Genomic DNA, 13,255 nt, shown 5'->3' on the forward strand with positions numbered 1-13,255 from the left:
AGTCAGTCTATCATTTGCCTCATTTTAGAGATGGGGATCTGAAACCCAGGTAGCTTAGGTAACCCGCCCGGGGGTGCACAGTTAGTGAGCAGTGCAGGATTTGAACCCAGGCAGGCTGACAGTGGAGCCCTTTCATGTCCTCAGGTAGCATGTGACACAAGCCTTTTATGCTGTCACTTTCGGAAAAACAGTGAAAACTCCCATGGAAGTGGATTTCATGCCACAGCGAATGAGGGAAGACACTGAAGTTGTCAACACTGAAATTTCACAAAGACTGATTTGCTTGTCCACAGATTCCCCAGGACAGCTCAGACGCGATCGTGAGCAAGGCCATTGACTTGTGGCACAAACACTGTGGGACCCCGGTCCATTCAAGCTGAACGCACCCGCTGGTTGTGGACCGTCTGCCAGGCCCACCGTAAGCATTGTGTTCTTGGCATGTGATCTGGGAAACTGATTGAATAATATACTTTTGTTGCTTTGGTGCTCAAAGTGGTTTTTTTTCCCCAATGAAATTATTTAATTGAAATGCCTGGTGTTGCTGTGTTGGCGAGCAGCATCTTGCAGTTACGTAGAAATGTAAAGTTCATCTCTGAATAGCATTTCAAAAGGGTTGTTAGAAAATAGCTCCCTGATTTTAAAGCGATTTAGTCAGGGTGAGTGGGTGCGTTAACCAGCAGTGTGTAACTAAGCCTGCCCTGCCTGTCTCTAATTAGCACCAAGCTAGTTACTTTTAAGGTCTATTTCTAGAATAAGAGTGACTTCCTTTTGTTGACACCTCAGATTTGGCCTTTGTTGATGCAGTACGTGTTTAAATCCAAGCCAACTGCCTTCTGAGGCGTCATCGTGCTGAACAGGCTTTAAACAATTACTACTCCTTTTTCTCTTTGGGCCAGTTGGAATGAAACCATTATTGAACAAAATGTGTTTGAATTGCTCCTAGGAGCAAGTACTTGTTGGATATTTTGCGGCACTCACATTTTTCTCGATGGGGCGTTAAATTTGGGATGTTAGGGAGCACTGTGCCACACACTAAAGAAGTGAGAGAAATGGCCGGTGAAGGTGAACAGCTCATCACCCCTGGGCCACCTTGTGCCACGTAAATGGCATGGCCACTCTTCACTGGATAGTTCTTGGCTTTGGGAGTAGTGAGTGAAAGGGGACCCTTTGTTTCACACTGGTTCAGCCTTCAGACCTGCAAGAGCCTGAGTGGTGAGTTGGATTTTCCACCCACCCCCTAAAAGAGGAGGCAGCTATGAACTTATAGAGGTGCAGTTCTGAGAATTCAGGCCCTCCCTCGTGTGTGAAATATCTGTTGAAAAAAAGTTCAGAGAAAGTGTGGGTTGTTGAAATCTGCTGCTTCTGAATACTAACATATCCAAACAGTATTTAATTTTTTAAAATAAAAATGAACTCCAAAGAAAAACCTTTTAAAGCAAAATTGCTGCCTAGAGTTAAAATTTTAATAAAAAATGACTTATTGCCAACCATTTATGCCGGAGCCAGGCAGGAGCACTGGTACTCTTAGGGAGCAGGAAGGCTTAGGGGCTGAAGTTCCTCTTACTTCGCTGCTTTGGCTGGAGGCCAGCTGATCTGAAATGAAAGACTCTTACTGTACTGCTAAGAGATCTAAAAATAAATATTCTGCAAGTATATTCTGTCAAACCCAGTTTGGTAAAACCTTTCTGGCTGTAGGGTGTGGGGCGGCGATTTTTTCTTGAAGTTAGTCAATCTGAGAGTTTTTCCTTATTAAAACACTGATTGGCGGAATGATTTTTTTAAGGCCCACCCTGAGAAAGTGGTGGATGGAGAGGATGAGCATCCAGTTTCACTTCATAGCAGAATTTCACTTTGCTGAGAGCTAAGTGTTTTGAAAATGTTTGTGCCTGCTGTCTTGGGTGAGGAGCGCAGTTCCTGATAAAAATACATCCATATGCCTTTTCTTCAAAACATTTTGTCAGGATACTGCAGAATTTTTCCTTCATATATTACAACCCACGGTTCCTGTCACAAACTATTGCGGCTAAATTGTGGGATTCTTCATCGCCCTTGGAAAGCTGGAATTTAACATGATCAAATTTAGTTTCTGCTCTTTCCCTTCTAGAGATTTGCCTTAAACACAGATGAGAGAAGATCTCAGTCCTCTTGGCCAGGAGAAAGGAAGGCCGAGGAAGGTTGGAGAGTGTTTGTGTGTTGGGGGTGTGGCTTTGGCCTGCTGGCAAATCGAATGGATGGGTTGTGTAGAGGTACAATTGTGTAGAGGATTGTGTGTACACAGGCTTGTGTGTCAAGGCTGTTTCAGGAAATGAGGTCAGGGTTCATGAGAATGAAGCACTTTCTTTGTTAATGGAAAGTTCGGCTAAAAATTATGAGGCAACACTGAAATCATATGATGCGCTGAAGGAGCTCCGAGGACCTTCTTGCACCGTAGCTCTGGGTATGACGGGCACTTGCCCTGTCTTGAATTGCGTAATTTCCTGTCACGTGGTCATCACCTCCCCATGGTGACGCAAGGTTTTGATATTTTCCCTCTGAAAATGAAGAACCCGGAGGGAAGCCAGTGGGGATGAGGAGGGTGAGCAAAGAGCTTAGATGCCCAGGACCAGATCCTAAAATGAGTCACTGGCTCACATGGCCCAAGTGACAGCGCCTGCTCGAGCTCTGTGACCATAAGCAGCAGAGTGACATCCCCAAGTTCTCCAGCCAAGGCAGCCTTTGGGGAGCCTGGTGAGGGGTGTGTGGTGTGGACAGTGAATCTGCCCGGGTCACATAGGGTCAGCAGCTTTTGTCTTTAGCTGGGTGTTTTGGGTCTAGAAGGGCCAGAAGGTGCTTTCCTCTGCCCTTGACAGAGAAGGAAAGGAGTGTGGGAATTTGGGGAACAAGAGTTGGTGGCATTCCCTCTGTTGGTGGAAACAAAGAGCCATTTCTCCTTGAGACTGTGTGCCAAATGAAACTGTCCGTGATTCTTGGCACAAGCCGTGGCCCCTAGATCAGCTGATGTTCCTCCAGAGCTGGCACCAGTGAGTAGGAGGGAGGGGTGAGGCATGGCGGCAAGGAGAACAGAGGGTGGTAGTGATTTCTGGGGGACCACGGTGGGGGTGCTGACCTTTCATGGCTTTCCCGACCAGTCGCCTTTTCCACTTTGGTCCCTTTGTCAGCCTTGCCTTGGGGAGGTTAAAAAGTGAGTGGACAGTTTCTAGATGAGGTGATAACTCCCTGTAAGGGGAGGCCCCTCCCAAGGGCTGATTTTACTCCAGGACAATGACAAAGGGAGTTGGAGAAGGTCATCAGAGAAGGACACACAAGAATCCTGGAAGCTCATCCTAAGCACAACTCCAAATTGAATGTCGTACCAAGCGCTTAAGGTTCACACCTCCAATTCATACCTAATACTGAGGCTTTCCTTTGCAGTTTACCAGGAACTTACAGGGCAGGCACTGGGGACTGCCAGAGCTCACGCTAAGCACTGGCTTTATCACAGAGTCACTTCTTGGTCTTCTCCATCATCCTTTCCTAGAGTCTTAATAAGTAGCAAGCTGGTACTTGCTGGAAATTTTAGCATCTCTCTTTTCCCTGCTTCTGCCTGCCCTCTGGACATAATACTAAGAAGATTTGAGAGGGGGGCAGCAAAGAGGAGAAGCTTTGGAAGATTCACTCCTAAACATTAGGTGGTTGCACGCTATACCACAGTGGGCCTGCATTCCCACCTCCCGTTTCTCCCTCTTCTGACCGATATGTTTGGTTCATTTGTCCTTTTATTTGTTTTCATTCAATCACGAAATATATGTGAATACACTCTTAATTATGGGCCAGGTACTGAGCTTAATTGCTGAACAAGACATGGTATCTGCCCTCTTGGAGTGTACAAGCATGCAGGGAAGACATATTTAACAGATAGATGTTTTGTTCCAGACGTCTTTAGGAGAAACTCTCAACTCCTGTGCTGCCACACCAGGGAGAAGGTGGACTGAGTCTGTCCAGAAGCTCCAGAGGAAGGATAGAATTGCTCTGAGATGTGTGATTCTGTGTCCCCCTCCCTTATTAATGGAAGAGGTGACAGGAAGAGCCTTGGACCGGGGAGGGGGCATGAGCATCTGCCCCACTCACTAGTTTTGCGAACCAAGCCAATCACTCAGTCTGTGTCTTGGTTTCCCCGTCATCAAACAGTGATTCTGTTACATCCCTTCCTCCCCAGCGTGCTTGTGAGCATCACATGAGTTGGCTGTGAAAGCACTTTTAGAAGCATGGAACTCTGTGGATATTTAATATTTTCAAGAGCATCATTTGCAAGAGTGTGGCTGGGCACTGTCTCTATTTGAATCTACTCTATGCTTGGAGGCCTAACTCAGCTCTACCTTCTCTGAAAATTTGTTAACTGCCAAGCTCAAAGTGCATTTTCCTAACTCTGAGCTCCTGTAACATTTCAGGGACCACTCATTTAGCAATAATTGTTTGGAAGTCTCTTGTTCGGTTGTCTTGAACTTTTATTAAGTGTTCCATGTGGTTTCCCTCTAAGATGCAAGATTCTTGAGGCCAGGGGCTGCCTTTAGCACACCCGAGGCACTGGCAGATTCAGTGTCTGGCGAGGGCCCTCTGTGTGGTTCATAGATGGTGCCTTCCTGCTGTGTCCTGGTGGAAGGAATGAACTCTGGTCTTTCAGCCCCTTATGAGTGTCCTAATCCCATGCATGAGGAACCACCCCAAGACCTCACCACCTTCCAAAGGCCCCACCCCCAAATACCATCACACTGGGGCCCAGGATTTCAGCACACACATTTTAGGGGAAGACAAAGATTGAGACTAATACATTGGTTTAGAATGATCTGTTTACATCCCAGATTTATGTGACCTCTTTTAGGTTAGTGATAATGACTTACTCTTTTTTTCGTTCCCCCAGTGTCAAGCACATCTCCCAGCCCACGTGGGCTCTTCATGAATATTTGTTGAATATGGGAAGGCCTGGTTCAGCATTAAGATGCCTCCATTGACAAGTAATAGAGTTGTTCTGAAGCAAGCTTGCTTAAAGGAGATTTTTTTTTTTTTTTTTTGAGACGGAGTATCCCTCTGTCGCCCAGGCTGGAGTGCAGTGGCACAATCTCGGCTCACTGCAAGCCCCGCCTCCCGGGTTCACGCCATTCTCCTGCCTCAGCCTCCCGAGTAGCTGGGACTACAGGCGCCCACCACCACGCCCGGCTAATTTTTTTGTATTTTTAGTAGAGACGGGGTTTCACCGTGGTCTCGATCTCCTGACCTCGTGATCCGCCCGCCTCGGCCTCCCAAAGTACTGGGATTACAAGCGTGAGCCACCGCGCCCGGCTAAAGGAGATTTTATTATAGGATGCAGAGGTGAGGCTGAGAACCTAAAGAGGGACGGCTTGGAGTCTAGGATGGGACTAAAGAGACCCTGGACCCTCTCATCCTCTTATCTATGATCCACACAGTGTGTGGGCTGTGTCTAGAGTCTGTATCCCTGCAGTCTGGATCACTCTGGTAGAAGATGCCCCACCCTAAGACACTAAATGTATGCGTTACAGGTCCAGCCTCTGCAGACAGAGTCTCGTGACGCAATTCCTAAATCCATGGGAAAGAGGCTGTGGTCTGGCTTGGGCTTGGGGCTGCCTACGGGCCAATCACGTAGAGCCGAGTGGGTGGAGGCATCCCACAGCAGATACAGGGCCACCAGGAGCCTCCCTTGTGTCTACTGCAGTGCAGGGAGTGGTGAGCAAGGGGCATGGTGGACGGGTCCACTGTGAACTGGGAAGAGACTCTCAAAGACTCTCCGCTCCACTTAGATCTGTTGACCAGATAAATGCCCTGCAGAAGGGCCCGGGGGCAACAGGAAGCCTTCTGCCTCGACTAAGTCTCAGTGACTTTTCCTGCACCACTTCTTTCTGGTTTCTGCCAGCCAGGCAGGTGGATAGCCAGCCCTTTCTGATAGGGGCGGGCAGAGGGGTAGTATCACACCAGCAGCCTTGGTGAACTGACTCATGCGGCCAGGTGCTCCCTTTGCGAACTTTCATACCAAGTCTAATTCAGTCTGAAAATCTACAGGAAGTCGACTTTGCCCAGCTCCTTCCCCTCCACCTGGGTCAACTGTGGGGGCTTTGCTGGCAGCAGCTGTGTTTGTTTGTCTCCGATTGCTTGGGAGGGTGTATAGTTTCCCCACAGGGTGTCCAACATCTGGGTGTCCAGACCAAGTTGGGCTGTGGCCGGGCTGGGTGGCAGTTGAGTGAACCTAATAAAGCCAGTTAGGGGAGGCAGCTGCTAAGGCTGACTGATTTTCCGATCATACGGAAGGCACGTCCGGACCCGAGGGACGTCAGAGCTGGAGGGGAGCTTGCAGATCACGCCATACACAGATAAGAAAAGTGAGGTTACAGGTGGTCTAGTGAGTTATTTATACAAGGTCACAGTAGCTGAGCAAGCTCTGGAACCCAGGCATCACCAAGCTGCTCCCTCATTCGGAAACACTGACCCATCTTTCTCTGAGCCTTAAAATCTCTCCATCTGGGCAAAACATTCCAGAGTGGCAGCATCTGCTTGGACCTATTGCTGGCTGGCTGGCTGGGTAACTCAGCACCATGTCCTTATTTGTACCCCAGGGGAGGGGATGAGAGTAAGAGCTCCCACTTCACAGAGTGGTTAGAAGGATGAGCTACAGAAACAGACGTGAAATCCTTAGACCAGTGTCTGGCACAGAAGTTGGTAAATATTAGGTATTATAGTTCTGCAAGTGTTTTAATGTGCATTCTCCTCAGAGAGTGGCGCTGTGATGCAGAGTCTCACCAAAGACTAAGAGTCCTAGAGCACACTGCTTCCTGAGAAGAGGTTTTTAGGAGAGTGGAGGCCCATTGCAGACTCTTTAGGGCATTGCATTGGAACAGGGCTTCTCAAACTTGAATGTGCCTTGGGAGCCCCTGGGGTCTTGGTGAACTGCAGATTCTGTCTGTAGGTCTGGGGTGGGCCTGGCTTTCTCCATTTCTAACAAGTTCCGTGACGATGCTGATGCTGCTTGTCCAGGGGACCACAGTTAGTAGCAACGGCCCAGGCAATGTAGATTTCACCTAATGATGAAAGGTTTAACGCTGATTGCAAAAGAAGTATGCCACTAGCCTGTGCCTTTTTCTCATTTTTAAACTAGTCTGACCTCGTTTCTAAGCTATTGCTAAAGTTTATAAAACAATGGAATAGTTTATCAAATTTGGAATAAAATCTCAGTACTGAAATGTGAATGTTTTCCACAAATTGTTCCCTTTCTGTGCTAGGAAGTGGTGTCACTCTAACCTTATTACAAATCAGCTCATTACCAAGGACAGCTCTGTGGCAGCTCACCAACTACCAACTACCTTATAGTTGTCTACTCATTCTTCATCCTCTCTCTTCCTTACTGACAACACCCCAATTTTATTTGAGGCAGGAGTGTGTTAACATAACCTTATTCCCCAGGCCCTCTTGCTGAAAGGAATGGCCAATAAGGTGGAAGGTAAAGTCATTAGGTAGGACTTCCAGAAAAGGTTTTTAAAGAGAATTTATTCAGCTGGCAGGTAAATTTCCTCTTCCTGGTATTTCCTCTTACTTTCTGCCTGGAACACATACATAATGGCGGGAGCTTCAGCAGCTATCTTGGAATGTGAGGCAACATCAAGAATGGAAGCCACATGATAAGGATGGTGGGGCCGAAAAATAGAGCTACACATTGATGGTGTCACTACCACACAAGCTCTTTTCTGCTTCATTCCAGACTGCCTTTACATTTAAAAAAATCCTGATTTGTTTCAGTCACTATCATTTGAGTTTTTGGTTATGTGAAGACTGTTGGACCTAATGCTAACCGACACCACCGGAACAGATGCAGTTTAGCAAGGCAGATATGGGTTTAAATCTATGTCTAAAACTATCATCTTTCTGACTGCCCTTTCTGGGATTCACTAGTGGTGTAGGGTCAGGAGAACTGGATTGAGAGTTCTTTGCTCATCTCTGCTATTTCCTAACTGTGTGACTGTTTTTTCTTGGCCTCAGCCCCTTCATCTGTAAAACGGGGATGAGAGATGAAAGTGACCAGCACAGTGCTGGAGTGCAAAACTCATTCCGCTGGTGCTGAGGGCAGGGGTATCTGAGGATGATGGTGTGGGGATGTGATGCAGTGGCCAGTGCTAATGCAGCAGGGAGGGGCCTCGTGGGGTGAAGCTTGGGTGCTGGCAGCAGTGCAGCTTCTAGTCCTTGCTTGCTTTAAAAAATTTTTTTTTGAGATAGGGTCTCACTGTGTCACCCAGGCTGGAGTGCATGGTATAATCACAGCTCACTGCAGCCTCGAGCTCCTGGGCTCAGGTGATCCTCTCACCTCAGCTTCCCTGGTAGCTGGTAGCTGGGACTACAGACACATGCCCAGCTAGTTTTTTGCATTTTTTTATAGAGATGGGGTTTCATCATGTTGCCCAGGCTGGTCTCGAACTCCTGGGCCCAAGAGATTCACCCACCTCGGCCTCCCAAAATGCTGAGATTACAGGTGTGAGCCACTGCACCCCACCTTCTAGTGCTTTCTTTAGGGGTGTCACCCCTTGGTGTGCTGAGAGCAGCAGAGCACCTTCCTCTGTTGTGACCAGAAGGATTGGACTAAGTGACCCTTTTAGCATGAATGGCCTTTGGTTTTGTTGGGAGGGAGCTGGGGGCAGCACAAGAAGCTTTCCACTGGGCTCGAGAAACCTGCCTTGGCATCTTCCTCCACCAGCTCCTAGGCGTGATGCTGAGGCCCGGGAGGCAGCCCAGGTAACATCTTGCCTCCCCGCACAGCTTTGCTGCTGAAATCTAAGTGACTGTACCCCAGCTGCTTGCTCTGAGCCAGCCGAATGTCCAGTCAACAAAGAGCGTTTATGCTGTCCTGTTGACTGGGGCCTATAGTAAGATTGAAACCACAGCAGAACTGTGCACACCTCTGCTGTCCAAATCAGAGATGCTTTTTGCTTCTAATATCACTCAACTACTCTCCAAACCTGAAGCCATCACTCTTTGTCCTTCCCCTCCTCCCCACTCCAATCAGTTACGTTCGGCACCTGCAGGGTTTCTGCTCATGCATAGATAGCTGATTCCTAGAGGGCAAAAACCATGTCTTTACAGTGAACTAAAAATATGAAGAGATGCACTTACCTCCCCACACAGAGTGGGGTCGCTAGGGAGACCTGAACTAGGATGGCTCAATTGGAGCCTCTCACTGGCCCCAGTGGGTCTCCGTTTTTCTGCCCAGCTGCTGGACAGCCAGAAACATGCCTTCCTTTCCTTACTGTGGCCAGTTCCTGGATTTTAAAATTGGATATGATTGAAATAAGGTCTGTCTGGGTGCGCATGTTACACACAAGTTAAATTTCCCTGTTCATGTTTTGTCCTGTAAAAGGCAGTCAGCCCTGTGTGCTCTTTCTGGTCTTCTTATTTTAAAAAAATAATTGTAACTAAATGTGTTGATGGAAAAGGAACATGTGCCAATAGAGGGGAAAGGCAGCCAGGACAAAAGGGTCTACAATGACTGGTGGCTGTTCTCCATGTCCCAGCCCCAAGGACCCTTCCTCAGCACCAACTCCTGGAGTCTAAAAATGAGTGTGTTATTTCAGGTACTTTTCTAGGAAGAAAGAAGGGGTTTGTCCTGCCTGCTTTGGGGCTGTCATCACCAAGTCAGTGAGATGGAATTGAGGAAAACCCAAGGTGGCTCAGCTGCCACAGGGGCTCCTGCTATGATTGCGTGGATGCTGATGAGTGGGCTGGAGGCATGGGGGAGTGGGGCTCGCCCAGGTGACAGCTCACATTCTGATGGTGGCTTGGAAAATGTCCCCACCACCCCAGCGACAAAGCAGCACACAGTCTGAACAAAGCCAGTCTCTTGCCAGATGGCATTTTTGCTATTTTAACCCCAGGGCCTTGCAGAGCCAGTACGCTGGGGCTTCGGTGAGGCGGCCAAGGCCTTCCAGGAGGCTCAGGTGTTGAGCCATAAAGCCCCAGATGTGCTTCATGCATGACAGCCTCGGTCGGCACAGTGGCAGGCCTGCCGCACTGCAGGGACTGGCCACAGGGTTGTTGCGTGAGACCAAAGCCTTTACTCTGATTCCGTCCCTGGTCAGGATTGTCTGAGATAAGAAGTTCAATCCATGGATGAAGTGTTTTTTTACCTGTGTAGCTGGAGACTGGCTTGTCCTCTTCTGGGTGGGGGCTCTGAATGGACCCCAGGACCATGGACCCCAGGGACCCCCCTGCCACACTGGACAAGATGTCAGTGACCACTCCAGGTTGGTGATTAAGGAAGAGACAGCATTTTCCTCCCTCCCTCTGCCATTTCTGTTTTTCGTTTTTTTTTTTTTTTTTTTTTAATTAAAGGTAGAACAGCAATAGTATCTCCACATAGGAAACACCAAGCCTTTGTGACCACATGAGACGCAATGTCTTCATCATGGATGAGGAAGGGAACGAGTTCTGGAATTCTGGCTCAGAGTAGATGCATCTTAATGGAAGAAGAATTAGTCAGTTCTGTTTCTGTGGTTTACTCTTCCTGTCTCTGCAGATGAATTCATTAGTTTAATTAATGAGAGCCCTTTGCCTTCCTCTGCAGTGTTGCCCATGGAAATAGTGGATGATCATGGCTCCCTATTATGAAATGTGGAGAGCATTATTTGATTAGGAGCAGAACCCTTTTTTCCCCCAGAAAATAGCTTCTAGGTAAGGGACTGGACACACACACGATGAAGTGTCTGGTGTTCTTCCCTCTCATTAGGTAGCATGCCCTTCTCTTCCTGCCTTTGCAACAGCTCTAGGTAGGACCCACACTGTACGAGTGCCTCATTCGTGACTTCTGCTTCCCTTGCAGGAAGTCATAAATGTTGGCTGACTGTCAGATGCTTGTGGGAGGTCCCCACGGAGTGGGGAAGGGGGAGACTCAGCTTAATCACAGACAAAGTTGTGCATGAGAGGCGAGAGGGAGGAGCTGGGAGCCGGGGCTTGGAGGCAGTCCATGATCTTTCCGTCTCTGATCCTCGGTGTCAGAAAACTATGTAATCGCTCAAGACAGGCAAATGGGATAACTGGATGGATGCTGAGGAAGTGTGAACTCAAGAAGGTAGAGGGAAAGCCACGACACGTCGGTGTAGCAGGGAGGTTAAGAGCATTGCCTTAAAGTCAGGCAGACCTGGGTTTGGAAGCTCCTTCGCCACTTACCATCTATGTGACTTTGCCTACGTTGTTTGGGGACCTGAGTTTCCTCATCGGTGACCAAGGCGTCGTAAGGGTTAAGGAAAATGGTGCAAGAAGATGGCCTAACAGTGCCTGGGGTACGATAAGTGTTTACTGTGTGGGAGCTGTTAGCGGTGCTGTTGGTAGGAATCAAGTGACCAGCCAGCCAGAGTTAGAAATCAGGGCCGCCACCTGCCAGGTGTCAGAGGAGACAGCTATTTGTTCATACTTATTTTTTTTTTTTGTATGCTTCTCATTGAGTTCCAAGGTCGCCTACGTGAGACCTCTCTTGGACTCCTTTCAGGGAAGCTTAGTTGCTCAGTGCCCGAGGGCCCATGTTAAACCCTGGTTGTCCCTGAGGTGGTCACCACAACATGGCCACATCAATAGCATCCCTCACAGGACTCCCAGATCACACACACTAGAAGGGTCTGCTCGGGAAGCCTGAGCAGAGTGATGTAGCAGGGACAGGAGGTGAGGCTGGCGGAAGTGAGCAGGGGCCACATTGTCACTACGGATGCCACACTGCAGAGTGGGGCTTGATGGGTAAGACAGTGGGGGCCACTGCAGGTACCAAGAGGGAGGGTGGGGTGAGCCCATCTGAGTTTGGAGAGATGACTCTGGTGGCAGGACTGGATGCTGAGGCCACAGGCAGAAAGACCATGGCTGCCGTCATCCAGGTGGGAGAACCTATTTCAAAAATTAGTATATCTGTATTTTATTTTATTATTTATTTATGTTTCAATAGCTTTTGGGGTACAAGTGGCTTTTTATTTTTTATTTTTTGTAGACAGAGTTTCGCTCTTGTTGCCTAGCCTGGAGTGCAATGGCACGATCTCAGCTCACTGTAACCTCTCCCTCCTGGGTTCAAGTGATTCTCCTGCCTCAGCCTCCCAAGTAGCTGGGATTACAGGTACCCACCACCACACACAGCTAATTTTTTGTATTTTTAGTAGCGATGGGGTTTCACCATGTTGGCGAAGCTGGTCTCGAACTCGTGACCTCAGGTGAGCCACCTGCCTCGGCCTCCCAAAGTGTTGGGATTACAGGTGTGAGCCACTGTGTCCGGCCCCACAAGTGACTTTTTGTTACATGGATAAAGTATATAGTAGTTTATTCTGAGACGTTAGTGCTCCAATCACCCGAGTACATTGTACCTAATGTGTAATTTTTCATTCCTACCCTCCTCCCACCCTCCCCCTTCTGAGTCCCCAAAGTCCATTATATCATTTTTAGGCCTTTGTGTCCTCATAGCTTAGCTCCCACTTATGAGTGAGAACATACGATACTTGGTTTTCCACTCCTGTGTTGCTTCACTTAGAATAATGGCCTCTAGCTCCATCCAAGTTGCAGGACACTCCACGATTCCCTGCTGCTTTTTAGAAAACCTGGGCCAGGGGCTTGGGACAGATCTGAGCTACAGCCATAGACAGGGAGTCATCTGAAGCCACACCCATGGAGGAGATCACTTAGGACCTGTAGAGAGTGAGCCAGGGAGCGTTTCCCGAGTCAAACGTGTCCTTTGGCTTAACAGGTTAAGTAGCTACATCCATAGAGCACCCTCAAGCCTGCGATGCTGTAGGGGACAACGCACTGTGTCGTAGACATCACCCGTCAAGACCCAAGAGCACTCCAGGGTGTTTTGCCCAAGGGCAGGGAGAGGCAGAAGGATGTCAGATAACCTGATTGATGGCGGCTTCGGGATGAGGCCCCATGAAGGCACTTGGGAGGGTAGGTCCCAGGGCCACCCAGCTCTCCAGGAGGGCAGTGCATGGCAGGGAGGGACCGCAGGGACAGATGGCAGATTTGTGGTGACCTGAAGGAGAGGAATCTAAACTGTTAGAGAGACAGGCCTCAGCAGGACTTGCTTTAAAGTTAACTCTTTCCTAACGACTAAGTTGAATGTTTTAAAAATTCCAGTATTCCCAAATCATGGACAAGTTGATGCTCCAAAGAATATTAGGAACATCTAATTCACTGTCTCTGTTTTCTGTATGAGGAAATTGAGGCCCAGATAAACAGATGCGATAGACACACCAGGCTGCCC

At 48.5% G+C, this 13,255-nt stretch overlaps 1 protein-coding gene across 24 annotated transcripts in view; it reads left to right on the forward strand.

Annotated features, from left to right (window-relative positions):
• TBC1D7 (TBC1 domain family member 7) overlaps positions 1-13,255 on the forward strand; it is a 78,143-nt gene that overhangs the window by 28,137 nt on the left and 36,751 nt on the right. For 19 of the 24 annotated variants that reach the window (XR_010119187.1, XR_010119188.1, XR_010119190.1 and 16 more), the window contains one exon: positions 294-418. Coding sequence is in view for 21 of the 24 variants with exons in the window: in XM_063632896.1 (XP_063488966.1) it covers positions 294-380 (87 nt within the window). In the remaining 3 variants the exon portion in view is untranslated. Of the gene's footprint in view, positions 1-293; positions 493-3,912; positions 4,466-13,255 lie in introns of those variants that run through there. The other 5 variants (XM_055263208.2, XM_063632905.1, XM_055263213.2 and 2 more) reach the window with 2 other exon arrangements.

Source organism: Symphalangus syndactylus, chromosome 23, assembly GCF_028878055.3.
Source record: "Symphalangus syndactylus isolate Jambi chromosome 23, NHGRI_mSymSyn1-v2.1_pri, whole genome shotgun sequence".
In the NCBI taxonomy this organism is placed as follows: Eukaryota; Metazoa; Chordata; class Mammalia; order Primates; family Hylobatidae; genus Symphalangus; species Symphalangus syndactylus.